At 37.5% G+C, this 27,008-nt stretch overlaps 8 protein-coding genes across 13 annotated transcripts; 2 read left to right on the top strand and 6 right to left on the bottom strand.

Moving 5' to 3' along the window:
- Positions 1–23: 23 nt before the first annotated feature.
- Positions 24–1,035, top strand: LOC123006206 (plasminogen receptor (KT)). Of its 3 annotated transcripts, XM_044400506.1 has the most exons (5): positions 24–124; positions 176–290; positions 334–464; positions 509–627; positions 671–1,035. In XM_044400506.1, the coding sequence occupies exons 2-5, from the start codon at positions 210–212 to the stop codon at positions 808–810; spliced, it is 471 nt and encodes a 156-aa protein (XP_044256441.1). In that variant the 5' UTR covers positions 24–124; positions 176–209; the 3' UTR covers positions 811–1,035. The 3 variants fall into 3 exon arrangements, with proteins under 3 accessions (XP_044256441.1, XP_044256442.1, XP_044256440.1); XM_044400507.1 differs by having other exon boundaries at positions 30–290; positions 515–627; XM_044400505.1 differs by having other exon boundaries at positions 30–290.
- Positions 953–5,499, bottom strand: LOC123006205 (ceramide kinase). Its single transcript, XM_044400504.1, has 6 exons — positions 5,208–5,499; positions 4,939–5,160; positions 4,557–4,892; positions 4,283–4,513; positions 1,367–1,826; positions 953–1,313 (listed from the first exon to the last, which is right to left on the bottom strand). Exons 1-6 carry the CDS (start codon positions 5,323–5,325, stop codon positions 1,229–1,231), a joined length of 1,452 nt encoding a protein of 483 aa, XP_044256439.1. The 5' UTR covers positions 5,326–5,499; the 3' UTR covers positions 953–1,228.
- A 526-nt stretch (positions 5,500–6,025) lies between these two features.
- Positions 6,026–7,611, bottom strand: LOC123006461 (E3 ubiquitin-protein ligase MSL2). The gene is made up of 4 exons (XM_044400957.1): positions 6,830–7,611; positions 6,593–6,784; positions 6,335–6,506; positions 6,026–6,279 (listed from the first exon to the last, which is right to left on the bottom strand). The coding sequence occupies exons 1-4, from the start codon at positions 7,538–7,540 to the stop codon at positions 6,218–6,220; spliced, it is 1,137 nt and encodes a 378-aa protein (XP_044256892.1). The 5' UTR covers positions 7,541–7,611; the 3' UTR covers positions 6,026–6,217.
- A 530-nt stretch (positions 7,612–8,141) lies between these two features.
- Positions 8,142–10,837, bottom strand: LOC123006866 (solute carrier family 12 member 8). Its single transcript, XM_044401748.1, has 8 exons — positions 10,406–10,837; positions 10,178–10,358; positions 9,985–10,130; positions 9,707–9,941; positions 9,215–9,651; positions 8,873–9,163; positions 8,509–8,825; positions 8,142–8,460 (listed from the first exon to the last, which is right to left on the bottom strand). Exons 1-8 carry the CDS (start codon positions 10,583–10,585, stop codon positions 8,298–8,300), a joined length of 1,950 nt encoding a protein of 649 aa, XP_044257683.1. The 5' UTR covers positions 10,586–10,837; the 3' UTR covers positions 8,142–8,297.
- A 994-nt stretch (positions 10,838–11,831) lies between these two features.
- LOC123006869 (UDP-N-acetylhexosamine pyrophosphorylase-like protein 1) lies at positions 11,832–13,683 on the bottom strand. Its single transcript, XM_044401756.1, has one exon. The coding sequence runs from the start codon at positions 13,393–13,395 to the stop codon at positions 11,950–11,952; it is 1,446 nt and encodes a 481-aa protein (XP_044257691.1). The 5' UTR covers positions 13,396–13,683; the 3' UTR covers positions 11,832–11,949.
- Positions 13,684–14,403: 720 nt separating this feature from the next.
- Positions 14,404–20,817, bottom strand: LOC123006863 (endoribonuclease Dcr-1). The gene is made up of 5 exons (XM_044401743.1): positions 19,230–20,817; positions 18,130–19,182; positions 17,872–18,082; positions 17,229–17,822; positions 14,404–17,179 (listed from the first exon to the last, which is right to left on the bottom strand). The coding sequence occupies exons 1-5, from the start codon at positions 20,496–20,498 to the stop codon at positions 14,943–14,945; spliced, it is 5,364 nt and encodes a 1,787-aa protein (XP_044257678.1). The 5' UTR covers positions 20,499–20,817; the 3' UTR covers positions 14,404–14,942.
- A 37-nt stretch (positions 20,818–20,854) lies between these two features.
- Positions 20,855–23,247, top strand: LOC123006870 (palmitoyltransferase ZDHHC15). 2 transcript variants are annotated; one of them, XM_044401757.1, is made up of 8 exons: positions 20,855–21,013; positions 21,065–21,317; positions 21,368–21,489; positions 21,538–21,882; positions 21,930–22,065; positions 22,116–22,242; positions 22,370–22,450; positions 22,750–22,887. In XM_044401757.1, exons 2-8 carry the CDS (start codon positions 21,182–21,184, stop codon positions 22,805–22,807), a joined length of 1,005 nt encoding a protein of 334 aa, XP_044257692.1. In that variant the 5' UTR covers positions 20,855–21,013; positions 21,065–21,181; the 3' UTR covers positions 22,808–22,887. The 2 variants fall into 2 exon arrangements, with proteins under 2 accessions (XP_044257692.1, XP_044257694.1); XM_044401759.1 differs by lacking the exons at positions 22,370–22,450; positions 22,750–22,887 and adding an exon at positions 23,012–23,247.
- A 76-nt stretch (positions 23,248–23,323) lies between these two features.
- LOC123006867 (dual specificity protein phosphatase CDC14A-like) lies at positions 23,324–26,885 on the bottom strand. Of its 3 annotated transcripts, none has more exons than XM_044401750.1 (8): positions 26,748–26,885; positions 26,387–26,469; positions 25,869–26,341; positions 25,504–25,822; positions 25,319–25,457; positions 24,995–25,273; positions 24,817–24,945; positions 23,324–24,239 (listed from the first exon to the last, which is right to left on the bottom strand). In XM_044401750.1, exons 2-8 carry the CDS (start codon positions 26,460–26,462, stop codon positions 23,879–23,881), a joined length of 1,776 nt encoding a protein of 591 aa, XP_044257685.1. In that variant the 5' UTR covers positions 26,463–26,469; positions 26,748–26,885; the 3' UTR covers positions 23,324–23,878. The 3 variants fall into 3 exon arrangements, with proteins under 3 accessions (XP_044257685.1, XP_044257686.1, XP_044257687.1); XM_044401751.1 differs by having other exon boundaries at positions 24,129–24,680; XM_044401752.1 differs by having other exon boundaries at positions 24,129–24,309.
- Positions 26,886–27,008: the final 123 nt, after the last annotated feature.

The raw sequence follows: 27,008 nt of genomic DNA, 5'->3' as shown, positions 1-27,008 counted from the left end.
TGACAATTTTCAAAACCCAACCACGCGAAAACAGTAGTTTCCGTTTCCACACCTAAAAATCAAAACAAATTGCGACTTAAACCACAAACTATTATTTAAAGATTTTTAGTCACAGTGCGTGGTGGTGAGTTTCAGTTTATCCCCAGAAGATCAATAGAATTTATTACAACTTCAGTGTGCGCTCGACTAACCCAAACAAATCCGCAAAAATGGGAAATTACTTCACTGTCAACATGGAAGAGAATTTTAAACGTAATCAGGATTTTATCACCGAAATGAACACCATTAAAGTAGGTCTTTTGCTTGGTTCTTGGTTTGTCATTGTAGTTTCAGATTGAGCGTCAAGTACAAATCAGGAAACAAATGCGGGACCGTTTGGTGGCCCTCGAAATAGCAAAGGCTCGTGAACTTTTTTTCTGGTACGGCTCATTCTATTTGATGAGCCTTGCGGGGGCGTTAGTCGGGTAAGGTCGTTTTAGCGCCAAAAACTTAGTGTTTTTTTTATCAGTTACAGGTATTTTCCTTATAAAGGAAAATTTATCACGTTGCTTCCGATGGTACCCCTGACTTTTGTCGTGGCGTACCAAGCTGATTTGGCTTATGGCAATAAAATTCATCGAATCTTGGGTAAATTTTCGGTTTTTGGTGCATCTTTTTCAGTTTTTTGCAGTTGAAGCTGAACATATCATGCAGTTTGAGCAAGAACTCCTAGCCTTACCTTTGGGGATCCCCACAGCGGCATCAATCGACTTGGGGAGGATGAAAAGGGACGAATCGAAGAAATTACACCCTTTACTACCTCAAACATAATCACTGTTGTAACATTTCTTGAATTTGTCAGTGTACGTTGCCAGTTTTGGCCTTTAAACAATTTCAACCTCTTGAATTAGGTAATTCATTAACGACGCCAATCTACTGTCAATTTTCCTGTTGAAGATTTAAATAAAACATCTTTAAAAATAATAATTTGTTTATTTTCGCCACAAACATGGAATGAAGTCAGTCTCTAACATATAGAGCAATAATTTTTAAGTATAGACGGCCTCAACATTTAAATACTGTTACTGTTACAAAATAAAAAAATATACATAATTGGAATGACGTAAAATAATGTGTCAAGTTCATATCACCTTGTGTGAGCAATTATACAATAATTATAAAATATAATTTTCCGTTACACAACCAATGACCAATACTGAATCTAATATTAACATAAGGCAGCTAAGGTTTAATAGCAACCACAGCATTTTCTCGTGGTTTCGATTGGTTTGGGAGTTCCGCGGCTAAAAATCGTGAGCAATTGGCAACGTACTCTAAAAAAATCAGATAAGTTAAAAATTCAGTGCTGGATTGACATACGACATACTTTGCACGAATATTCGTCTGGTGCTGCACTTCTCCATCACAGTTCCACCTGCTGGGGCCGTTGATAGCCCGAAAGCAGAATTCCCTAGCAGAGTAAGTTTCAACAAATGGCAAGTCATCAACAGCCTGGTTACTACTCGACAAGCGTAATAGCAGTTTCAAATTATTCAAAATCGAAGTATGTCGAACTAAAACTAAGTGGACATTCCCGTCACCCAAGTGACTGTAAGGTGCGATTCCCCGAGGACTGCGATTGCACGAACATGTTATGTTAGCACCGCTGATCATGAAAAATTTCCCTTTCAAAGTCCTCCACTCCTTCTCGGTTTTATCACAATTGCTGCTTCTGGATAGACAACGGTCGCATTTCTCGTAACATTTCGAACTTTTCAAGTCGCCTACTTCGGAAAAAAACGCCACTTCACCCTCGTAACCTCTGTTACCCATCAACTTTTTGAAACCTGAAATTTACGACGTAAACACCTTGTTTACACTGAGTCAATCACCCCGGTTAACGACTGCGAGTTATTTGCGAGGCTATTGACTCACATGTGGACACAACAATTTTAATTAATTCATAATTTTTTTAGTGATAAATAACTAAAAAAAATATTTTTTTTTAATCTTATCAAAAACTGACACAATATGCATGATTAACCGGATACAAACCGTTTTGACTTAGGGCTTATAGTTTTCGATTTATGACATTTTTTTTAATATTTATTTGCTTTTTGTTCTAAATCTTATAGTTTCTGAGAAAAACGCATTTAAAGTTTCATAATTTTGTCAATTTGTACTTTTTAAACACCGATCAAAATCTATCGAATCTGAAGGGAGCCAAAAATCGACCAAAATCTCAACAAAAATCAACTTTAAAATTGTTTCATAAAACGTTTTTTACAATTATAGGGGTCTTAAAGACTAAAAAAAATGTATAAAACGTGATTGGGTCAAGTTTAAAAACTTACGAATTTTTTGAGTGTTTGAAGGTGAGCGGTAGTAAAATCGTCAAAAAAAATAGTCAATTTACCTTAAGTCGTAAAAACGCTTGAAATATGGTTATATGGAATATGGTAAATATGGAATAAGGCTAGAAAGTATAGGCTCTATATACAAATTTTTCCTTTTTTTTAATTTGTAAATTGCGGAAAAACTATACCTCAATGATATAATATTTTGACGTAAACCCATGTAAAATGTTCCAGGGAATCGATTGGCGTCAAGAAAACTGTAAAATTTGAAGTTATAAGCGGATTTATATTTTCCATACTTTTGACTTTATCACAAATTTTCTCGATAACTAATTATCGTAGAACACTGGTCGTTTTCGTATATGATAGAAAATTAAATTTGCTTTCCAACGGTACCAAACATAAGAGGTTGTTACCAATAAGCCTGGAATTATTGGCAATAGACCGTTCCGGGTGCCAAAAATCGACCAAAATTTCGACGAAAATCAAAAAAAAAATTAACCTTAAAATTCATCCATATAACGTTTTTTACATTTATAGAGGTCTTAAACACTCAAAAAATGCATAAAACGTTATTGGGTCAAGTTTAAAAAATTACGAATTTTTTGAGTTTTTCAAGGTGAGCGGTAGTAAAATCGTAAAATAGTCAATTTCCTAAAAGTCGTAAAAACGCTTGAAATATGGTTTTCTAGACGTAAAATTACGCGCTGAACACGATGCAACTAGTATTTTAAAATACTCTACGATGCATAGTTTTTGAGATATTGAGTAATAAAGTCAAAAGTTTTAAAGTTTAAAGTTTCACAATTTTGAAAATTTTGACTTTTTGAACGACGATTACGACCAAACTATTAGACTTAGGGCAAAAAGCTCAACACCATCGTAATCAGCCTAAAAAAATCTATCGATTGACGCTAAAGCCAAGTCAATATCTCACAAAAAAAAATTAAATTTTCAAACGCCGATTACGGCGAAACTAAAGGAGATAGCGCAAATTGCTTGGCAAATTCGTAATCAGCGCGTCAAAATCTATCGGATGAGATTTCACTTGAATCTGAGACATGTTCAAAAACACTAGTGTTAACAAGTTTTTCCTTTTTTTTTAATTGGTAAATTGCGAAAAAACTATACCTCAATGATATAATATTTTGACGCAAACCCATGTAAAATGTTCCGGGGAATCGATTGGCGTCAATTAAACTGCAAAATTCGTAGTAGTTTTGAAGTTATAGTCGGATTTAAATTCTCGATATTTTTGACTTTATCAGAAATTTTCTCGATAACTATTCACCGTAGAGCACTGATCTTTTTTATTTATGATAGAAAATTAAATTTTCTCTCCAACGGTACCAAATATAAGAAATTACCTCCAATAAGTCTGGAGTTATTGCCAATAGACCGCCCCGGGTGCCAAAAATCGACCAAAATCTCGACAAAAATCAAAAAAAAATTCAAGTTTAAAATTGATCCATTTAACGTTTTTTACATTTCTAGAGGTCTTAAAGACTCAAAAAAAGTGCATAAACGTTATTATGTCAAGTTTTAAAAAATTCGAATTTTTTGAGTTTTTGAATGAGCGGTAGTAAAATCGTAAAAATAGACAATTTATCGTAAAAACGCTTAAAATATAATTTTACGGGCCCAGTTTTAATAATAGTGAATTTTTGTCGGTGATTTCGCACGACCTGTATTCGCCTTGAACATTAACATATTTTATAAAAATAAATCCGGGAAATAATTATTATGAACGATGCGATGCGACTTTCCTGCGAAGGTCACAATCATTTAATTTTCCCCCTTCTAAACTGCAAATACTGAAAATTAATCGAAGTCACGATCTGATAACCCAATGATAAAGTAAATAAAAATATTGTTATTGAGATAAGAGCACACACGATTTAGCCACGGCCAGTTCAAGGTGAACTCTGACTTGTTTACGAACTCACCTGAATAATTATAACGATTAGGACCCATCCACCGGTACTTATCGCTGTGATAAGCAACGTCGCCTAAATACCCATAGCTTAAAACACTAGCGTACAATCTTAACAAATTGCTTTCATCGTAAACCGATACCAAATCTAGCCCCAAAGTATCCCCGAAAATAATATTTAGGACAGCAGTCGTCGGGTCGATGGTCCCGTGCAAACAATAAACGATCGTATCGGTGCTCCCCCCTAAAACAAGCCATGATTAAAGCCCCCAAAACCGGGATTGCACCTGGAATAATCCCGATGGGGATCTTCGGTTTCGGCAACTCCTGTTCAATGTCATCCGCGTCAATCCCCAAAGTTTTGCACTCCCTAAGTACCAAACCGTTGAATAACTCCGACACTGTGCCGTCGCCCCCCACACACGCGATTGAATCAAACATTTCCAAGTTGTGGTTTAGGACAAAATCGCGAATTTGGTTCTTCCTCTGCGAGATATTGACCGTGACATCAACCCCGGCGATTTGAAACAAGGGCTTGCCGTACTTTTCGTATATTTTCAACGCGTTTCGTTTGCCCCCAAAGGGGTTCACGAATAAGAGCAGTCGTTTCGGTCGCTTGAAATCTGCAATTTTTGAGTTGATTTACGTGAGTGGGACTGGAAGGCTTACATTGGAGGTGGTTTTGCAACGTTTTCACCCACGAGGAGACTTGCAAAGGGTCAGAATGGCCCAGAGTTAGCGAGTGGTGTTTCCATTTATTTTCTTCATCTTTTTTCGCGTAATTTATTGTGAAATGATTGGGGTCTTGAATTTCACCGTCTGACGGATGTCGACTTCTTGTGTAATTGTGTTGCACTGATATTACATTTTCAAGAGGTAAAGATTCTTGTTCTAGAAATGTTAAATCACTTGATTTCATTCAAAATTTCGGGTTTTACCGATCGGTGGTTTGCCGTTGCCCCAAACAATTGTCCCTTTATGAAAAATCACTCGATATTTCTTATTGCCACTCGAGAATGTGCTCAAAAGTACAGAATTGTGTAAATCATCAGACATTATGTAAAAGTCGAAGTAGAAGTAATTTACGCTTGAAAAACTTTAAATGATACATCACACTTATTTAATCATACTGTAGGGAAAATAATACTGACGGAAGATTCAAACATGTTTACGTTTTTTAAAGCCCTTTTATCGCACTAAACGTCACTGTCAAACTGCTGTCACTGTCACTTGTCACTCATTCTTTTTTTTGAAACACTACAGATATCTCTAGTGCGCATGTGCAACATTTCAAAACTTAATTTGTTTTTGTTATCTTCGGTAAATACTTGCAAAAATAGTGTTTATTATTGTTTGGGTCGGGTAAATGTCCCCGTCTGCACTTACTGTTATTAAAATTTTAAATAAACTTTTATTAACAATCCTGTTGCGCATGCGCATATAAATTCAAATAATTTTTTACCTTAGTTAGCTTTGAAATTAGTATTAAAAAATGTGTCCTGTGTCAACATAGGTGAGTGTTTAACTATGTTTTAAACTGTTAAATTCCGGTGTATTACTGTATTATGACTAGATATTTGCACAAATGATCGGTAAGTTTAGAAATTAAGCATAATCTATAAATCTAAACTTTTGAATGCCATTGCGTATGCGCATGTAAATTCAAATCTTTTTTGCGCTAGTTGGCTTTGAAACTTAAAATTGAAAAAAGCGTTGTTTACAGGGTGAGTGTTTTAAAATAAAATCCGGGTGTATTATGACAATTTATTTGCACAAATGTCATCTATAAACTTAGAAATGAGAAATTAAGCAGCAGTCCATCTCTCTCCTATAAATCTAGAGACTTTGAATGTTCGGACATATTGCTGTATTAAATACAAAAATATTTTACTATTTCGAGCAAATAAACTAGACGTTAGGTGAGAAAAATTTGAACAAGTTTCAAAGGTCAAACATCCACCACGATTTCCGAGTCTTCGTTCAAAATCTCATCATCGTCGTCGGCCTCATCTAAAATAAGAGTGTTCAGTACCAACAATAATAAGTAAAAGTAACTAAAATGAACCATTGTATGTGGTGTGTGGTTGGTTGAGGCGTCGGTCATACGTGCGTTGGGAATCCACTTTGAAATTTTCTATCTCGAGATTAGATAATAATTGTTGTTCTATGACTGGTTGCGAGCAATTTTGAGGTAATTGATATTGTACTTGTTGCATTTGAGGTACAAGAGGCCTGACCTATTAGTAGAAGCAATTGGCTTTCAGTTCTTTTATACAAGTGAAAAAAATTATTTCATTGATTATTGCCGCCAATATTTACTTACTTTATTTCCATCTGGTCTGTGTGGGTTTCGACAACCTCTGCACTTACATTCAACACAGGCTTTGCTGTCAACATAACAGGGGCACCTTTGCCCACAACATGTCAATTTTCCAGGTGTTAAAGTCGCGTTACCACATCTGCAACCCCTTTTTGGCTTTGTTGAACATTTAGCTGGTGGTTTCTTAAAAACTGACTAAAAGAAAATTGTAGAAAAGTATGATGGGGTCATGGGTTTTACCTTTTCGCTCAGGTCTTTTTTGACTTGGAGTGTCTTTGGTTTACTTTCGGTTATTTCCTTTGATTTTCGCTTAATGGTGATTTTATTTCCAGTACCAGCGTACATAACTGAGTATAAGGAAGTCCTATTCTTGTTTAAATCAGAGTTAATAACGTTTTTAGAATTGTTTACGTTTGACAATTGGAGTGTTTGTGTGGAGGAGTTTGTGTAGACGCAGGGTAGGATGCTGTAGGTTGATTTCGGCAGCCCCCCTTTACTTTCATAGTCGTCCTGAAAGGCTGCACCCTCCTTTATCAACGCTATTAAATTCCCCGCACCTCGCTCAACCCCCGTCGCAGTCTGTGTTTTCGACGCCTGTTCCAACAATTTTTTAAATATACCCGACTTCACTAAAGCTATACACATTTTCTTGTAACACTGGAGGAGAATTCGTAACTTTTTATTGTCGGTGTAATCACTACAATCTTTGCACCACGGACATGCCGGCTTTATTTTTTTACGTCCCCCGATACATCTTCTACAAAGGTGGTGCTGACAACGGCCTACACTTGGAGTTAAAGGGTCCACTAACAAATTTCCACAAACAACACAACATAAAGAATTCCGCAAGTACGGCACTAGACGATACAAATCCTGCCAAGTGGTTGCGTTATTCGGATTTGACTTCAAGATTATTTGGTTCGTCGTCACGTACAAACTTGTCGAATTCATTTTATTGCAAAACACCAATTTACAATTTCTCAAAAATATTGTTTAACATTTACACTCTGTCAAATGTCATTTCTGACAACAAACCTAAAGATTTCCGAAACGCAGCGCGACCGGCTGTGCGTTCCACCGAATTTTTGTCACTAAACGACTAAACAAATTTTGACAAGGACTTACTCGAATTTAATTTTAAAATTATTTGTCGTCATGTACAAATTTGTTTATTTTATTTTTTATTGCAAATAATGTTGGTATTTACAAATTTATGACAGACGCAGAGAGAAAGGAAGGCCATGAGGTGATCACGGGGACTGCGAAATGGCCTTTCATTGGCTAGAATTTTTTCACAAATTTATGTTTTTTTTCGAAAAAATCAGAAGAGACTGAAACTTTTCAAAATTTAAGCAACCACAAAAATTTTATTTTTGACTAGATTCCAAGAAATCATTAATTTATCACATACGCATGTTTCCAGTCCGAACACACTAGAAAATAAATAAATTTTTCGATTTAATGTTTTTTATCTTACGCACGCAACAAAAACCGGTAAAAATTTTGCACAAATTTAATTCGATTGTTTTGCTACGTAAATGAAACTCGGTTATTTGTCATTAAATTATATTGAAAATAAATTAAATAATAAAATAGGTTGTGTCATAAAAAAGACTGGTAATAACGGTTATAATTCCAACATTAATCTTGATAAGTCCATAATTACAAAAATATATACAATTAGTGTTGTTAAGTAAAATGAGGCAGATTAGTCGTCTATGGCCACCATATGGCCGTGCACAGTGGCTGATTGGTGATAACGTCGGCGATTTGAAAAATCTTCATTATCTTCATTTAATTGTGATGAGGTCACATCAAGGCCTGGATGGACGGGGGTAACAACGATTTGTTCGTAGTCATAGACTCTTTTCCTACAAGTTAAAGTTAGTCCCAATTAAGGCCCCATTGAATAATTTTACCCCATGCATCTCAAAATGACCGTTTTCAGCCATCTGAAAAAGCGAAATTCTGAGGCTAGTCCGGGCTTAACAGCTGGATTAGCAGTCCCGATGTACAACCATACAAGAAATACAGCACTTATACAAGCAATTGCATAAACCCAGTTTACGAGAAACATGATTATGATTTTTAAAGCAGCACCGAAAAGTGAAAACCACCGATTGCATAAGTTGGAGTACCAGTTTTTCGGTTTTGAGTGAATGTGGGTTTTTGGGGCGATGGGTGTCGTTTCGATGTTATCGTCGGGGCTGCTAGGCGAACCTGAGTTGGATTCTCCCTAAATTGGGTTGGTTAAAATGTGATTTTTTGGGTTTGTGTTTTTACCCGAAGAGTTTTGTGTCTTGTGCGTTCGGGAAACAGGCGGTCGAGGTCGTCATCGGTTTCCACACTGAATGTTTGGTGGATTTTCGGACGATCAAATCGCTGTTCTCTTTGATGTTGTATATCAAAAGTTTGGGCTAAAGCAAAATATGAATAGTCTATACATGCATATGTCAGTAAATAAGGCATTGTTACAATTGGTGCTAACGTATTTATTTCCCCTATCATTATAAATGTCAGTGTTACAATTGCAACAACTGCCATTGAGTATAGGGGAACTTTATTTGGTCCTCTCTAAAAAATAGAAAATCAGAATTTGGTGCACGGGAATTTAGTTGTGGTTACCCCCATTCCTAAAATACTGATTCCTGGAATGACATTTTCTAAAGCTATTGATTGTAAGACTCTTGGAGTCCCATACATAGCCCCCAAACAGCTGGACATTGAGGAGACATAAAGCCCAGCCAATAATAAGACACGAATGGCAGAAACTTTAGCGGCGATCATAAAATCAGTCAATAAAACGTCTCTATGACAAGTCGCCCCTAGGAATACAACAAAAACTAAATAAAGGAAAGTTCCAGTGCTGATAGCAGCCAATGATCCATTTGGTATATTTGTAGATGGCGCTTTTAAATCTCCACTCATATTAATCCCAGATAAAATCCCCGTAATGGTTGGAAAAAACACCCCGAATACAGTAAACCAACTATAACCATCCTTGTAACTCGACCATAAATTTTCATGCAAGTTGCCTCCCAACCAACCATCAAAACCATTCTCTAAATGAATGAAAAATGAAACGAGGTGTTAATTGATCAAAGTTACCTTCTTTACCGACATCAGTATGAACAAAGCTGCCAACCATAAAATCCAATCCGGCCAAAAGTAGTATTAACAAAAGTATAAATTGCAGTTTTATGACCCATTTAACGCCAGCAACGTTAATCACACTTAAGAGTAAAACAGCCGCCCCTGCAATAACCCTAACTGCGATTTTGGAATCTCCAAAACCTATCAATTCAGCCATTGATTCCCCAAAACCTAGCACATTTAAAGCACAACCTACGGCCTAAAATTTCAACTAAACTTGTGCTTCCCAAAAAGATTAATACCTGGCCAAAGCAATACAGTAGCCCCAAAGAGCCCCCAAATCTTGACCCAAGTACGTGTGCTATCACAAAATAAACACCGCCACTTTCAATTCGACATCTTTCGCAGATGCCCACTGCTGACAATACCGAGATAAGAGCAATAAACACTGGAAAAAATTATGTGATTAAATGAGTAAGAATTTTTTTTAATTACCAGTTGCTAAAACAATTAATACTGCACTGATTACGCCAGCTTGGCCCACAATCCATCCCGACCTCAGAAACACAATCACCCCAAAAATGTTAATGAGACATGAGGTGAAAACACCGTCCCAAGTGCCAAACAGAACTGGCTGTGATATGAAAAAGTTTGATTTCCACCAAGGGACGTCACCCTAAATTGAATCAATGTGATTTTGTGGGGGCTTACTATGACAAGTACCTGCTCCTCGGCGAAGAGTTCGTTAGCACCGGATGCTTGGTGGCCCCCAGCTCCATAATCGTTAGATAAATCAACGAAACCACTAGTGTTTGCACGGACCCTTTGAGCTGTTTCTGATCCTAGGCCAAAGCGGGACCAATCTATGTTCCTGTCTTTATTGTCGCGGTTATTTTGATCCATTTTCTAACACATCTGTTAGCGGTTGTTTAAACAATAATCACGCTCACCTTTTATGAACAAAACATTATCGGGACGAGAAAAAGGTGATAAAAACTGAATTCCGCATTATACTTTCTACCTTGCAAGATTGTTATCGATTGTAAAGTCTACATTATCTCACGGTTATCATAATTTATAACCTGACAAGTGATATGGTTGGTGATAGTGGTGACAGATGATCATACGTATATCTCCATCTCTTTTCTATTCAATCAGCAATACCAACCTTTAGTTATTTCCACCAGATCCCACAGCAATATCTAAATTAGAGAGTCGGTATAAAAATAATAAAAATTGAGATACAAAAAAACTCACTAAAAAGTATTTTAATTTTCGAGATAATCATTTTATAAAAAAAACAATAATGTAACCAATTATACAATAAAATAAAAATAATATATTAAAAAGTTTACAAATCAATAACAAAAACTAGTTTTTGTTTACTCAATTTTCGTCTTTTTCCTCGACGTTTTAAATTCCTCTATAATCCTAGTGTTTTATTGATGTTTGGTTGATAATAAAAATTGAGATACAAAAAAAACTCACTAAAAACTATTTTAATTTTCGAGATAATCATTCTATAAAAAAACAATAATGAAATTAAATTTTTTCTAAAAGCCAACACATGTAACCAATTATACAATAAAATAAAAAAAAATGTAAAACGTTTACAAATTTTTAACAAAAGCCACAAACAGTTTTTGTTTACTCAATTATTTTCGTCTTGCATTTCCTGGACGTTTTAAATTCCTCTAGTGTTTTATTGATGTTTGGTTGGTTGCATATAAAAATAAAATTCAAACCTTCAGTGACGGCTCGTAAAGCGGGTAGCGACATGTTTGACCAAAATTTCAGGTGGAAACCAAAAATTTTTCAAGGAAATCGCTAAAGCGATAAAAAATTCTTTGAATTCTTTAAAATAATAGAACAGTATTGGCCAAATGAATTTTCAAAAGTGTTGTTTTACTTAATTTCCTTAAGATAAAACACATTACGTAAAACTAATTAGTGCGTATTAGTAGTTTGCCTTTCAAAAATTCTTTTCTATCATATTAAAATGATATTGCATTTAAATGGAAAATTAACAATTCACTTCGTGTATTGGGTGGGGTTTATTTTGTCATATTTGGCATCTCACAGCTTTAATCGGCCTTGAACTTTAATGTAAAGTTGCTTATTTATAGAAAACTTGTCGAATAAAAGACTCTCCAAATTGAGGATGATTTATTTAAAAAAATATGTTTTTACAGTAGTACCTTTCACCCAATAAAATAAATAATGTGTGGAGCACAATACTTAAGATAAAATATCTGATTAGGTGTTTTTTACGGACATGTAAGTTCTTCGTCTGGTGCTAAGATAATCGGTTTATCGAACACTTTTCCGCGCACTTGCTCCAAATTTTCACCTTCGTACGACAAAAGCGGAGAAATTTCCACTTCGTCGCATCTCACAACCCCACCAGCTTTCTCAATGTATTTTTTATGCAAAGCAAGTAAATCACTCTTTGCAGTCGATGGACAGTCTTTTTTATCTTTATCGGAGTTTTTCATTGCACTGAATTCGCTATTTCTCGGGACTTCCCAAGCGACAAACTTCTGGGAAAACTGGAAAACATCAAAGACAAATTTCTCGATTTTGACCCCCGAAACTTGCGCCGGTTTGACAAGATTCCCCTCGTCGTCCAAATACGGGATTTTCTTCTTAGCAACGTGGAGTTTAAGCTTGTCCTCGTATTTATCCGCGACTTCTTTGAGGAAGTCCACGGTGAACAAATGATTGCAAATATTCCCGGCGTTAAAAACCAAACGGCCGTTTTTATCGGTCAAACTCGCGGTGCTTTGCGTTATTTCGCTATACTCAACGACGCGGACTTGACCATCGACGAAGCAAACCACCCCGACTGCCTCATCGGGGTTGGTTTTTTGCACCACTTTAGCCGCACAATCCGCGTCTTTCGACTTGCAATACCCCACGAAAACGGGGTCTGCCACTTTGACCAGAATATTATCGACACTGTGGACGTGCACGTATTTCACCCCTCGTCGTTGCATGTCCTCTAGGATTTTATTCTGGGCTAACGCGCGGTAAATCCCCCCGTTGCCATCAGGGGCGCGGGCTATGGAGGCTTTCCCGTCGAGGAAAGCCCGACCTTCGAAGTCGAAACAAGGGAGGAGTCCTTGTTTGAATAAAACAACGTCGGATTTCTCGAGTCCGAAATAATTGTGTTGTTGGAGGAATTTCTCGGTGGCTTCATTGGTCGGACCACTGGTCATAATGTACCAGGGGATTTTTCCGGATTTTCCAGTTTTCCCCTTTGCGAGGGTTTGTAAGCGTCGGATGCGTTCGGCTTGGATTTGGAAGAGGGTTTTTCCAGAGGGGAGGCCCACGTTGTACATACCTTTGGGGTAGGAGACTCCTAAGCGCGTCCCTTGACCCCCGGCCATCAACAAGACGGCCACATGTCCGGCTGCGATTTCCTCGAGTCCGAGGTTTCGGTATTTGTCTAGAGTATCATCGGTGGAGTTTTCTTCTGATTCGTAATGGGACGGGTCTAGAGGTTTCATTTGGTCGTCGAAATAAGTCCGTTGGGTCTCTTTGTACGAGCTTTCAGCTCTCCGAAACAAATCGTTGATTTTGTCAATATCGATTGATTTGAGTTGCTCGAGTAATTGCTTCTTCTCTTCATTGTTGAGGTCGGGCCAATACCGGAGCAAGTGTTCGTGCTTTTGGTCCCGGAGTTGGGCTCTGATTTCTTCGATTTCTGACATGATTTCGGCCGAGTTTTGTATATGACTGACACTTTATTTATTTATTTCAAAAGGTAGGAAACATTTGTCGCCTTGAACGTTCTTCGACCGTCGACTGTTCACTACCGCACTGATTACTCTCGCTTTTCGAACGGTGCTCGATTGTTTTATTAGGAAACTATCACCTACAACGGTCTCTGATCTGATAAACGATAGCAAAGATAAATGCATACTGTTTGAAACAAGTTACAAATGTGGAATTTCTAGTTGGCGAGATAAGAAATCAAGAAAAAAATCCACAGAGCGTCATTTACCATTTTTTGATTTTACGTCGTTAACGCACCAGACAAATAAAGTGAAAGTTTAAATTAGAAATTGTAAACGTAAGGTCTCCTACTGACATTAAAATAGCAAGTATTAAACTTGTTTTACCTTTCAAACATGGATGACCTTGAGGTTGTCCAAGACGCCTTCCGATACATACCGAGCCAAAAAGGCACTTTTACCTAATTGTAGCGTATTTCGAAACAGCAAAGTTTCATTACAACATCGGTTTTGAAACGTGTTGCATAATTCTGGTAAACGATCAAAAATTATTGAACCGTATTGCGCCATTTTTTGGCCATCTCAGACCTCGTTTTGCAAGAAATGCCAATGGTAATTTATTCGGAAATTTCGCTATATTTTAAATCAGATATCACGCGATCAAGTGCAGTGATTATAATTACAACGAATAATTCTTGTAAACACTTAATAAAATTTTCAAAATTTGCTTGATAAAAGATTGGATTTTGTATTCAAATGTATTTAAAAAATTGCCTATCTTATCGGAAGGCCGAATATTAGGAAATTTGAGTGCTACTCAACCTGGAGGTCGCAGAAAGAATAGGGAGTTGTAGTTTATTTTTGTAAATTCGGAATGTTGTTGTGAAGGGAGGAAAGTCTGATAATTTCCACAATATAATTTTATCCTTTATCTGCGAGAAAAAAGATTTTGTGTAATTGCACAATAAAGAAAATGACGGATATGCTAAAGATGATTCAAAAAAATCCGAGGTAATGTGGTTTTTTTAACAAACAAAGTTGATATTTATCAGATAAGAATTTTTCCTAATCTAAATCGCAGGAAATCACGTAAACACGCATTGTCAGATTGTTCGTGGGATTAAATTAAGAAGAACTGTCTTTAGGAAGAGTCTGTATTACATCAAAAACACAGTATTTACAAAATGAACGAAAAATAATAGAAATTCTACAATATAGTGAAACTAAAATTTATCTTCGTTTCTATCACAACGAGCAGTTATATCACATTTTTGAACAAACATTTCTTAGTAATAAAACGATGGTTAAGTGATAAAACGATCGTTATATGCACATCGTAAGATAAATCTGCGAACCCTCCCGTCACAACCAACTAAAATGCATAAATAGCTCAGCTGCCATTGCGATTTTTGTGCAACTACATCACAGATTACTGGAAATTTTTAAGGCCTATTTGCACACTAAAAATTTACCCTTGGTACACGCAAAATAATGACTAGAATTGTTCGAATTACCGATGGCACTTAACTTTCGTCGATTTTTTTGATCAAGCCTCGTTTTTTCAAATTTTTGAGCGCGCATTTCGCAGCTGTGCATTTGGCAATTCGATAGTTCCTCCCAATGCCTTTGAACACTCCCTTCCCGAAGACTTCCACCGTCACGCGGACGCGTCTCCCATCGGCGAGCTTTTCCGGTTTTCCGAATTTCGCCGTTTCCGGTTCGAGTTCGAGAAGTTCGCGGATTGGTGATTTCGGGACTTTGTTACTAAACTGCTCGATTTCGCTCTTCATCATGTTGTAGTAAACTTTCCATACGGCGTCTAGTGACATTCCCGAATCGAGGAAAATAGCACCGGCGACGGATTCGAACACGTCGCCCAAAGCTTTCGGTACTTCCACATCTTCAACTTCTTCAGTCTCAACGACAAGATATAATTCGTCGACTAAAGCATGTCCACTATCTTCCTGCAATCGGACGAATTTTTCGACCACTTCGTTGAGACTTGGGGATAAGTTACGGAAGTAGCGGTGGAAGCCGTTACGAACTGCCAAAGATGCGAAAATCGTATTGTTTACTAAGGCGGATCTTAAATCAGTCAAAGCTCCCGGTGAATGCATCCTAGTGTCTTCGTATAAATGTCGAGTGATTAAGTAATCAAGGACAGCATCACCAAGAAACTCAAGTCTTTGATAACAATCAGTCAGGGTATTTGGTGAGAACGAAGCATGAGTTAAAGCTTGGAGTAAATATGATCTATCCCGAAACTTATATCCTATATGCCTTTCAAACTGATCATAACCATCCAAAAGCATATCTAACTCCTCCTTTGGATATGTAAAATGATTCGAAAGTGGCGACTTTGGTAATTCAATTTCCCCATAAGTCCCATCTTCCAATTGAGGTAAAACTTGTATTCCTAGCCAAGCCATAAAAAGCAAAGCTCCACGAGGCCCACATTCGATTAAATAAGCTCCGATTAGAGCCTCAACACAATCGGCTATACTCTTATCAGGTATGCTATGTTGAGTCACTAAATTGTAAGGGATTATGTTACTAAGTGAAAGACTTTCGCCTCTTTGACGGACCATTGAACAAATATCATCCAAAGTCATATCTCTCGTGGCGGCCATGTCTGCCACCGTCCAACAATTCGCCGGAAATTGGGCATCAATCAATGCCTCTTCAAGTTCTTTCGGGACGTAAAAACACGGCGGTAACCAATTATCATGAGGGTCAAATTTTGTCGCAATCATATATTCCCCCAAACCTTTTCTTCGACCCAGTCGGTACAAATTAAGATTACTTACTTGTTTCGACCTAAGGTGACTCAATTTACCCTCATGGATATTTTCATACTTCGAATAGAGATAATTCGTTATTGCGTATTTGAGAAACGAGTCACCGATTGTTTCAAGTCGCTCTAAGTTAATCCCATCGTTTGCATTCGACATTGTCAATGCTTGTAATAACACGTTTGGACTTGGACCCGGGTGTTCGACCAAATTCGGTTGTTCGTCGAATTTGAAACTCATAGTTTCGGATATGTCGTACTCGTTTTTCGCATTCTGAAGCCCTAAATCAATCTTTAACGGTTCGTGTTTATCCAACTCGATAAATAATTTACTAAAGTCAAAATCGTAACTATTCGAAACTTGCAAATCTTTAGTTGTAGCATTATCACAGTCGGAACATTTCTGGAATTGTTCAGACTTTGAAATTAGAATTCCCGATGAGAGAATATGGGCTTTGTTTCGGGCACAAGCATCGTGGAATTGTTTTCGTAACGTTTGTGTGATTTCACTCTCATCATCGACTTTCCAGACATTCGAGTAGTCAACAAGTTCGAAATCGTCGTCTTTTTTATTTTCGTCATCGACGGCTTCAGCTACGTTATCACCGGTGAATTCAATACGAAGGCCGCCCCATTCGGACTCGGATTCATCACCGGAATAATCCGAGTCCGAAAAGGACGAATCGTCGTAAGTGTTTTGGAGATCCAACCAACTAGTCGGTGAGGCATACCTCACAACTGGAAACTCTTGGTCACAGTTCAATTGAGCCATGTCATTAGACCAAGTCCCAATCTCGATCATTTCTTCCTCGTCGTCGTCTTGGTCAAATCTTTCGATTTTCTCAATTTCGGGTGGAATTTCTTCAATGATGGGTTCAATTTTCTCCTGTTTCTTCTTCTCCTCGTCTTTAGATTTCTTCAAAACGTCGGCTAAAGACCATCCAAAGTTTAACGGAGGCCACTTGAACTCTAAAAAATCAACAACATTATCATGACCATTATATTGTTATAAAATCACCAGAATTAAGCTCGATCTTGCCCAAATTCAACTCAAGCGCTACAGTTCGCCTGATTTGATCAGCCAATAACAATGCGTTAATTCTGTACAAGATACAGGGTAAACAAACGGCTTTTCGCCACAAAGAGGCCGAAAACGGGTGTATAGCACACAATTCGGGCACTAAAATTTGTTTCTGTTCCAACTTTTCACGTTTTGCTCGTTTTGTGGCCTCGCTACTCGTCGGTAAAGCCACTCCCTTCCTGTTAACATACCTCGGGGTGAGGAAATTCAACCTGGCTGATGTATGGTCAACATCAAGCAAGTGTTGGTTTTTATTCTGGATCTGTATGTTGTATTTCCTCAAGTAATACTCCTCGAAAGTGGCATAATCGGAACCTGGAAAATCCGAAGCCGGATTTAAATTCGAGCAAATTTCCGCCACGTAGAAATACTGAGGTTGGTCTTGGTTGCGGTACCAGGGCATGACAACAGCGTCTCGGTACTTTTCGGGATCAAACTCGTAACTCTTTCGGACATCTTCGGGGATTATCTCGGGGAGTACCGTCAAATTGGCGTAGATTAAATCGATGAAATCCCAATCGACGGCTGAGTCTGTAACACAATCGCCGAGCGTCACAAAGCCACCTTGATTTGCCCTCACCATTGATCGTTGGCACGATTAAGTACGAATTAGCCGAAGCGTCGGGATTGAAAAGGGTTAGGTACTTTTGTAAACGTAAAACACTCGTAAATGTGTAATTTAAAAATTCCCTAATTTTGCGAATTTGATTCTCCGTTACAATTACTTGTGAACACAATTGTAAATCAACACTAACTTCACCCGATCTTGTGAAAATTGGAAAGGCACTTATCTAAAACCAAGAAATTAAACAAAACTATCATGAAAAAGGAGGCGCACCTTTGGTATTTCTTTCGAGGTCAGTATCCCAAACCCTTGGGGTGAGTCTTCGGGCGGGTAGATTTTTCGTCCTCTGGTGTTCTGTTCTTCCGGTAAAGGGCAAGTCAGTTTCATGACGATTTTGTAAAAGTAAGTCGGTTGGCCGATAACTGGATGACAGTCAAGTAAAGCGTCGGCAACTTTTTTATAGTAGTATTGTCGCCGTTTTGTAGTACCAGGTCTAGGGTCTAGATTTTCTTCATCTGATTCTTCAAGAGCCAAACTATTCCAGTCTTCTTCATTCACTTTGAAATTTTCTTTGCCTATAGGTTGTAAATTATCATCTAATTCCCCTGCTTTGTGTAGGAGTTGACAAATCATGAAAGCTGCAGCTCTTCGTGCTAATAAAGTATTAATCATTGGAGGACTAATCACTGTTTTCTTAACCGGCGAATTGATAGGTAACCGAATTGAACAAATATAACCATTCTCGAGTTTTTCTTCATGCCATATTGGTGTTAAACGAGTAAAAGTATCGCTAGGTAATTTTGCACAATACCGATTAACTAAAGCTATAGCATTAGAGAGGCTAACTGAGTTAGCCCCCGGTTCGGCCAAAGGCTGATATGGTCTACATTGCAGTGAGGAAGCATCAGCAATCAACTCCTCATTCTTATCAGGTTCCAAACTGTAACACCTCTTCAATAAAGTATTCTCGACTTCGTTATACTCGGCTAAATTCTCAACAAAATCGCTAACTTCATTCTCATTCGCTAACAAGAGAAAATAAGCTTCGTTTGCACGCGCTCGAGCTTTACTATGAATGTAACTATGAAACGACTGAGGTAAATCGAAACGTATCACTAAATTACATTTAGGAAGATCACAGCCTTGTTCTAGTGCTGATGTTGCTATCATAATATTGCATTCGTGACTTCGATATTTCCGTAGAACTTCCTCTTGACGTTTATGTTCGGATTCAGCCTCGCGGGGCTCCCGCACCGGATCAGCGATTTTATTCACGGAGAAGGAAACCGACACCCACCAATACTCCTCGTCGCTTTTTGACATAACCTAGTCGAAAGTGAAAAAATCAGCGAGAAAAACTGTACTTTACTTACACATAATAAAGCGAAGAGGGCTTCCGCTTTGTAGCGATTTTTGACAAAAACGAGTGCGCACAACATGTCTTCGCTTTGGGTGCGTGAAATGTACGGTCTTCGGGGCCCTTTGTAGTTTTTTCCTTTTCCCTTTTTGGCATCTTTGATGTCAGGGAGTTTGTCGCAAGTTTCCGGTTTTTCTCCCGTCGGTTTGAACTGCTTTAGAACTTGGAGAAATCTGAGTACTTTTGGTGTTGAGAAACGAAATACTTTTTCCTTATCTGTGTAGTCTTGGAATTCGAGTTCACAGAGAGCCCTTATCGAAACTAATACTGATGATGCAACACACAACAATAAATAATGTCTTTCGTAAGGTACTTTTACTTTGAGCTTTTCTATCTTGATAAGCATTCCATAGGCGGCTCGATCGGCCGACCAGGGGCCCAGATCGTCTAAAATTTCAAGGAAGTCGTCGAAAAAACTCAGGGGTTGTTCTTTAGGGTCAGGGACTTGTTTGAATTCTTCGAGTAATTCGTCGTCGTAGATTTCACTAGGGTCGTAGCGGTGGTCTTTGAGGAATTTCTGACAGGAGGTTACCGTAGCCTTGATTTTGTCTTGTAAAGAGCTTGGAATGGGTTTAAAGCATTCGACTATACGTTCACGGGGGCGACAAGATAAGCGTATCAACGTGAGAATTTCACTAGAAGTGTCTACCGAGGAACTAAGTAATTTTTCTAAGCGTTGTAATTCGGCCTCCAGACGATCGGGTTGCATCTCTGAGCCTAAAAGGCCGGCAGTCAAGCCCAAAATTCGAGGTTTGGGGGCTTGGATCCCCTGATATCGGGCCATAATTTCCCTAACTAACGACTGCTGTCCCCCGTATAGACAGTCTATCACTATTAAAGTATAACAATCTAAATGAATAAAACTCTTTTTACATAAAAACACACAGACTTCAGCTGTGGTAACAATCACATTACTAGACTTAAGTGATGGGTGATTTTCCTCTTTATCTATGCTCGTGACGGTTAAATCAGTTAGTAATTTCACATGTGATGTCATTATTGGGACGTTCTGGGCGTCCAACACGAACAAAGCCTGCTTTCCACGAGACACCCTCATCTTGTGAGAGAACTCTTGGAGCAGTTTTATTATTATAAATGCTTTTGCCGAACTCGCACTCGAACATACGATTGTATTACGCTTCTTCGCGCTGTCCAGCAGCTCCACTTGATACTCTCGTGGGGTAAACGTGTGAGTATAAACATTTTCATTCAAATAACAAGCCATGTATGGGTGAGTTATTCAACGGTGAATTTATTTAAGCATTTTTCGTTGCAATTATTGCTGATTATGATTGAATTAACTTAAAGACTTCTCACCACCGATTTGATACATCTTTTTCCACTCGAAATGTACAAATTATCACAAAAATATCGGTTTAGATTCAAACAACACCACACAGACTGAACGGGTTTTGTCAGATGACAGCGTTTTGACAATCACAATGACACCAACACAAAAAAATTGACAAAATAGAAAAAAAAATACGTTTTTATTAATACACGAGCTTAAAACATAGGATAATAATTTAGTTAATTATCTTATAATTTTTTATTTTATTTTTTTAGTAGTCTGGTTAGTTACATAACTAGGATTTTTCTTTTTTTTGGGTGGCACCATTTCGGTGACATTTTCTTAAAAAAGCAAAAAAATTGTTGATGTGTGTGTATGTGTGCTAGTGCGGGGCTTAATTAATGAAATTTGTAAAGAAATATGTGAATTAATTGGGTTAGAAATGACAAGTGAGTGTCCAAGTCCTGATTTAAGTCACAATAGTCGGGTTGTGTTTTTAGGTTAGATGCCTAGAGCCCCGCCCCTTTGTGATGCCTGGAGGTGTAAGAGGAGTCCATTCTGATCTCATTAGCCTTTGAAATGCCTCATTAAAAAAATCAAAAATAGCTTAAGGAAAAATGGCCGGCCCCACACCTATTAACAACAGAGGACCATGTTTTTGGTGTATCAAAGCTGTTAAATGGATACCAGTTTTATTTATTGTTTGTATAATCGCATGGTCGTACTATGCTTACGTTGTCCAACTTTGTTTAGGTACTGGTTAAGTCATTGTAGCTTTTTTTGTGATTTAATTCCGGTTTCAGCGATTGTTGAATCGACCCCAAAACAAGTGATTTTCCTAGTATTCTACCACATATTTTTTATAATGTTGTGTTGGTCGTACTGGCAGACGATTTTCACGGAAATTGGTCGCGTCCCGATAAAAGTTAGTTTTTGTAACGGCTTGGGGCCCCTTTTACTACTTGAGTTTTAGTACAAAATCGACGACGCTGAATTCCAGACACTTACAGTAACGGAATCGGCGGAAGCACAACGTCAAATTTTGGAAAATGTCTCACGCCACTTGCCCAATACCAACGTAAACGTCCAGGGTTTTCCGCGGTTTTGCGACAAATGCAGGGTGATTAAGCCTGACAGGACTCACCATTGCTCGGTGTGCGGCGAGTGTGTGCTAAAAATGGACCATCATTGTCCCTGGATCAACAATTGTGTTTGTTTCACGAATTATAAGTTTTTCTTGTTGTTCTTAGGATACGCGCTATTCTATTGCGTGTATGTCGCCTTGACGTCTCTCCCCTATTTCATCGAGTTTTGGAGGGTAGGTTGGTGCAGTGGGGGCTAGTTTGGCTACTTTTTGGGTTTCAGGGAACTTTGGAAGGAATAGGGAACGGGAGATTTCACATTTTGTTTCTGTTTTTCGTCGCGATTATGTTTGGAGTAAGTCTTGTTTCGTTGTTTTGTTACCACTGTTACTTGGTTAGTGAGAATCGTACAACTCTTGGTGAGTCATTTCTTTGGTTATTGTGGTTATTAGAGTGGTGAAAATTGTAGAAGCGTTTCGTCCACCGATTTTCCGAAGTGGGCCGGATAAGAGGGGTTTTAATCTTGGACGGTATAATAATTTCCAGGAGGTTTTTGGTGATAATCCCAGGACTTGGTTACTTCCAATTAAGACTAGGTACGTTATCATTGCACTGACACTAACCCACTTTTTTATTTTTTTTTTCTCATTAACTAAAATATAAAAACGTTTAATTCGTGAATTACCAACACCGTAACGGGGATTGAAATTTTTGTTTTTGTAGTTTGGGTGACGGTATTGAATTCCCGCTAAACTCACGTCATCTGGCGAATTCTTATCAGTCCATGGAGAACACACAGAACAGGTTAGATGTATAAATATTTAGCTAACGCTAGCTAAAGCAAGTGTTATTAGTTAATGCCTGACACCTGATTTTACTCAGTTGATTTATTGTTATTTTTGCTACTAAATTCATCACTCATGTATTTTTTTTTTTTTTTTTTCAATAAATTCAGTATGTTTTTACCCAGTTTTATTGATTACCAGTTACACAAACCACTAAAATTACGAGGTGTTGGTAAAACTAACCGCTAATTGTAGTTTGTGCATGAGGCTTTAGTGATAGCTTTTGTTTTAACATAAAAATTGAATTTTGTTAAACAGCAATCGAGAGGTTGATTCAGAGACAAGCAAGCTCAACCACGGACACGTAGTTACATGATTAATTCAACAAAAATTGTACTTATATGTTGTTAACAACCATTTAGTTTTTTCTTTTGTAATAAACGTTTTTATAATTTAGTTTTGTTTTTTATTATTGTTGATGACAGAACATTTCATTTACCATTCCTGGAGCCTAGATTTAGTTGCAGCTTTGATCCGTTTGCTACCTAGACTTAAATGTAATTGTTGTTCTGTTGTTTAGTTTGGGCGACGGGGCTACGTTCCCTCAAAGGCATATGGATGAAGACAGAGAAGGACTTCTTAATCATAATCTAGATGAAGAAGCAAGTTATTATGCTTCATAGTCAATGTTGAGAAAACTTCTCATTTTTTATAATATGCATAGTCCACATAAATTGTGCTTACAGTTACTTTGAAGCCAAAGCACTAACATTGTTCCTGTGTTGTTTTTATTTGAAATATAGTTTTACTGGCTTATCCCAGTCATTTCGTTTTTTACTAAATAAACTAATTTTCTAAATTTTCGTTTTTTCTTTACAAAGAAACAAGAAACTAGCAATGAAACATTTATTGACAAAACTGATTTAAAAAAATACTGAACAATGATTATTACAAATATGACTACAATTTCATTACAAAAATAAGTTGAAATTGTAACAGTGAAAACCTAGTAGACTAAAATGGCAACTAAAAGCATACAATCGTGTTTGGTTCCTATGGTAAAAACAATATTAATAAAATAGAACAAATATTTTAGTGAGTTATATAAAAATGTGTACTGCTAATCATAAACAATATTATATTTATTAATAACAGTCCAGAATTTAACATAAAATAGACATTTATTTAAAGTATTTCAACATCTATGTACAGTTTTTGTAAACAAAAAGTCAAGGAAACACTCAGTTCAGATTTGTTAAAAAGATTAAAGCCGAAAAATTCGTAAAACCTTGTACAAAAAATAATACTGGCATTACTAAATCTAGCCACACTTATAGCATTTTAAGTACTAACACTGAGTGTTTTTGTGAATATTTAAAAACCAAGTGTTTACAATAAAACTTTGAACTCTTTCAACAGTTTCGAGTTATATACACAAATGAAAAAATTAAATCGTTTTATTGATTTTGACCGATGGCAAATGTAATTTCCCATCAGTTTTTTTAGTGTCTTTCGACGTCTGTCCATGCGACCTCCGTAACACTTTAACCGAATGCGGACTTGCTTTATCTTTTTCCAAAGCAAGCGTTCTTTTACAACGTTTTACCGTATTTTCAACTTTATTATCAGAACTGCACTTAGCAACGTTAGTTTCATGTGCGCCATTTTTAATCAACCAACTTAAATTTTCTTTTTTCTTGGGTAACGATTTCGTCTCCGGTACTTTACTTTTGCCGAGGGTTATTATAGAAGCGTTGACTTTTCGTTGGCTGCAACGTCGCGACGATTGACTTTCGTTCAGCTCGTTTCTGTTAACAAAAGCATATCGCGGATATTGCAAATTACTCCTCTTACGATATTTAGAAAGCTGTCCGTGCACTGTAAGCATGCGCTACATAAAACTACCGCTAATCTACGCCAAAATTACGCTAATCCACACCATTTACACACACACAGGAACTTATTGATAGCTGATTACCACACCACACCGCAAGCCGAGAGTCCCATGCCAAAACTGCCACTTTCAAACCTCCAAATCCCCATTTTTGTCATTTTTTACTATTCGCCAGAAAAACAAACTAATAAAATAACTTATTTACAAATGATCGTTTTGGTATGGAATTCCTGTTTTTGCAATTTTGTGGTCATGTGATTCTTAAAATTCTTACGTCGACTTTGGTCCAATTAGTTCGCTGGGAATTTGGAAAATGTTGTTTCAGCTTCAGGCCAATTTCGCCCCTTTATTACGGCTGGAGAGAAGAGACGATTTAAAATCGAATTTTGGTTATTAGTGAACGTATCAATATTTTCCCGTTGTGATTAGAAAAAATCATGCAGTCATGCTAATTGTGGTAACATAAAATAAAGCAGTGACCCTAAACAAACCTTTTTGTTAAAACTCTAGTTGTAGAAGTTGTGCTCTTGGTTGTGTTTGTCATTATTCTCCCCACCCTAACCGGAGATGTAGTTGTCGTGTTTAAAATGACTTTTGATCGAAACGCTTTGCGTTCAGTCCTTAAAATAATTAATGGCTAATCGAGTTGTGACAAATGTCGAAACTCACAAATTTGTTAAAAGGGGTTGCTTCGCTTTGGCCCTTTGTGCTTTGATTTCATTCAGTCGGTCTCCTTGTGTGATTTTATTTTCTTCTGATTCAAAATCTTTATCGTTGATTTCCATCGAATCAACTTTTTTCATTATTCCTGTTACATTGTCATTTGATTTGGTTTTGTTATTATTGACCGAGCGTAGGCCGTATATTCCCACCGTGTGTTTTATAGGCCCCGTCATATTCATTTTTTGCCTATATTCTTCACCGGCAGCCCACAATTGATCCTGTTTCCTGAACAAAAACTATCAAACAATTTTTACGATTTTTGTGACTTACTGAAGCAACCAAGTCTGTTGGTGGGCTATTATCGACCCAGGTCTACAAATCCTGATCCAGGCTATCGCCTCCTGCGCCGTAAACTTGTAATGTTTCATTATATAACACGCAATTAAGGTCCCAGTACGCCCAAGCCCCGCTAATCACAAAGAATTAAACCACGTTTTTAAGTTGGTAACACTCACCCTTGCAATGTACAGCTATGGCACCCCTTGCGTTCTCACAAACGGAAATAAACTTGCTTAGAATACGATCATTGGGGATTCCCCCATCAATAAAAAATAAATCTTTGTGGTCAAAACCCGCTTGTACGAAACGATTGGAGTCGTAAGCCTTCTTATTTAGGCGTATGACAGTCGTGACGTTGTGTCTGCGAAAATAAGCGAAATATGTCTCGGGGGAGTGAATGGGGTACCCCCGGTCGATAACGGACTTGTGGTGGGGGCCACAAAACGCGATGAATTTCTCGGGAACGATCCAGTTTAAGTCACCATTTTCCACCCTCTAAAATTGGGAATTAAATCGGTTTTGGTTGAGTTTTGAAACTTACTTCGTAGTGCTCATATTCGAAAAAATCGAAGTTTTCGAAGTCGAAAAAGCCACAATCAAGGGCTTTTCTCACGGCTTTGAGACAGTCAAGTAGGGAGAGAGTGTAGGGTTCCCCAATTGAGGCATCTCTGAATTCGATATAGCTTTGTTGGGCCCCTTTGGTTAACACTTCATAGGCCTGTTCAGGGTCATAATCCAACTTAATTACAGCATAAGCCCCTATGAGAAACGCAGCGTTGACGCGGTTTTGCTCATCAAGGCCGGTGTAGTGGACGATTTTCTTATTCTGGAGCGTCCCATTTGACAATTTCCTGTCTAATTTCCCGCAGTAGTGAAACAAAATTGCAAGATTCAAGGGACCGAAATCATTGTAAAAACTATCGTAGCATTGTTCAGTGTCCACGGCAAAATAATGAACAGTTGAGGTTGATTTCGGGGCCACATTAGTGTTAAGTGTGACAAAATAAAGGCGTCCTAAAATCAGTCGTTGATTTCTAATCTAGCAATTTTCTAGCTCACCTGGAATAAATTCACCAGTGTTGACCAGAACGTTGGAAAAGTCTTCCATTTTATTAGTTGCCCTCTTCCTCTTCATAAGTAATCTTGAAAATGCCGCTAATTAGGAGTGTGCTTACAAACATTGCTTTATTTGAAGCCCACACACACACACAAGTAGGTGTAATTTTTTATAAAGTGGGCGGACATTAGAAACAAACGGGAAAATAAGGAAATAAATGCGTGATCGGAATTTAGTAATTGCGCTTAGGGGTTATTTGTGCTCTTGGTTATATTCAACCGAAAAAAAGTAAACAAAAATAAATTCAAATCGTAGTGAGAATTCCGTTACAAATGCCTGAAATGAAGGTGAGATAAAACGTACCAATTTACTTGAGACTTCGCCAAATTCACTTTTTTGTTTTTAAATTAAAAACTGGGTTAAATAACGTTTCCATTTTTTGTTTAATAACACAACTGCAAAAACGAACAAACTTATCAATAAAATGGCGACATCAACGACTTCAGGGGCACCAACTGTTTGACTTCTACTGATTTGCGCCCATTATCACGACAAACCTTATTTAAATTTGCACAAAAGCAGTGCATTTGTTAAAAGTCAAGGCTTGTATAATTGTAAATTTAA

The sequence above is a fragment of the Tribolium madens genome, unplaced genomic scaffold (assembly GCF_015345945.1).
Source record: "Tribolium madens isolate multiple individuals breed KSU strain unplaced genomic scaffold, Tmad_KSU_1.1 Scaffold_2;HRSCAF=44;Tcas5.2_LGX, whole genome shotgun sequence".
NCBI lineage: Eukaryota > Metazoa > Arthropoda > Insecta > Coleoptera > Tenebrionidae > Tribolium > Tribolium madens.
The sequence above is the reverse complement of the archived record's forward strand: the minus strand, read 5'-3'. Positions and strand labels throughout refer to the sequence as shown.